The sequence below is a fragment of the Bos indicus genome, chromosome 10 (assembly GCF_029378745.1).
Source record: "Bos indicus isolate NIAB-ARS_2022 breed Sahiwal x Tharparkar chromosome 10, NIAB-ARS_B.indTharparkar_mat_pri_1.0, whole genome shotgun sequence".
Classification (NCBI taxonomy): Eukaryota; Metazoa; Chordata; class Mammalia; order Artiodactyla; family Bovidae; genus Bos; species Bos indicus.
The window spans coordinates 24650104-24651665 of NC_091769.1; the positions used below are offsets into that span (position 1 = coordinate 24650104).

At 41.5% G+C, this 1562-nt stretch overlaps 1 gene segment (V, D, J or C); it reads right to left on the bottom strand.

Moving 5' to 3' along the window:
• Nucleotides 1-486: 486 nt before the first annotated feature.
• LOC109564837 (T cell receptor delta variable 1-like) lies at nucleotides 487-1159 on the bottom strand. The segment is given in 2 exon segments: nucleotides 487-895; nucleotides 1111-1159. Coding segments are annotated over 2 exon segments (399 nt in total).
• Between the last annotated feature and the right edge of the window lie 403 nt (nucleotides 1160-1562).

The window sequence follows — 1562 nt, forward strand, 5'->3', positions numbered from 1 at the left end:
AAACTTTCCTTTACAAATGTTACTCTAAGCTCACTTAAAGTGAATTCAGGCTCAACATCACATATAAAAACAACAGCTTTGTACAGACTTGTCCACCAGCTCTAGCCATTGCCTGAGATTTAGTCCTTATAACTAATCTCTTATTCTACATCACCCATGGTTCTGCTTTTCTGATTGTGCCCTGACACAAAGTCTAAGAGGAAATGACTAAGGACATGGTTTTGATGGTGACTTCACACAGATAGACCCAGGTTTGTGATGAAGTACAACTGCCAGTTTAAACCATTATGGGACAAGTTTTCAAATCTAGACAACTTTACACATGTTCTGTATGGCTGACTTAAAGTCAAAAATTCAAGAGGAGAATGTATTAGTAGAAAGTTACTCTGGACACCTGTTTCCAATGACATAGAAGGAGCCTTCCTCTAGAATTAAATCTTCTGATCCAGACCACAACTTAAACAACCACAGGACTATCATTTCTTGTCTGGGGTCTGCGGGTGTGCATTTCAGCTGGGGTCCTGCAGCAGGGGGGCTCTCTCTTATCAAGCTCTGGGTTTTTGTACAGCTTTTCCTATTACTTCAAGCACTGTGAGTTCCCAGAGAGCACAGAAGTACTTTGCAGAATCTTCCAGCTGTAAGGATGAAATGATGAGGCTGATGGATTTATCTGCTTTCTGGAAGTTTACAGAATAGCGGCCATTCCTTGCATTACCGTATTCTGAATACTGTTCAATAAGGTAAGTCATCTGTCCATTGGGAAGTTGCTTGTACCAAAAAAGGTTGTAATAACTCCAATAATTTGTTTCATACCGACAATTCAGGGTGACTGACTGCCCCACTTGGCTGGATGTAACTGGCTGGTCTTGAGTAACTTTCTGGGCCACACCAGATGCTGTGGGGGAAAAAAAAAAAATCAGAAAACAAAGATGAAGCAGTGAATAAAATAGTGTAGGAGTTATTTAGGATCCAAAGACCAAAAAATGAAATCATAAGATGCCTGCTTTTCTCCAGTCCTCCTTTCCTCCCCAAGTCCCTGTGAAGCTCCACGTGCCTGTGTGCAGGCCTTTCACCCTGAACACTGACACCCATGTTTGGAAGCCTCCCTACCAGAGAAGGTGAAGACCAGGAACACCCAGAGCAGACTGGAGAGCGGCATGAGGCATGGATTTCCCTACACAAATGTGCTTAGTTCTGCCTCAAGCTGAGAGTTCAGTGTCTTTGAGTGCCTGGCAGCACATATACATACTACCCAGTACCTGTGTGACCCCCTGCAACAGGAAGTGGGGATTGTCATGTTCATAGACCACGTGGTCTGTGCATGCATGGGAAAAAGTCTGGCTCACCACAAATCTTTACTTTGTCTACTTGTTTTTCCCTGGTCATTAAATTAATCAGATCCTGAAAGAAGGCATGAAAAAAGCAATCAGTATTAAAATTTGAGCTGAGGGGAAGTGAATATTAAGCAAGTTGACATACATTAATAATTATTCAGCAAAATGGTTTTTCCAGATGATTTAAAATATAACTTACTATAGCCTATGAAATGTTCTGTTATCTAT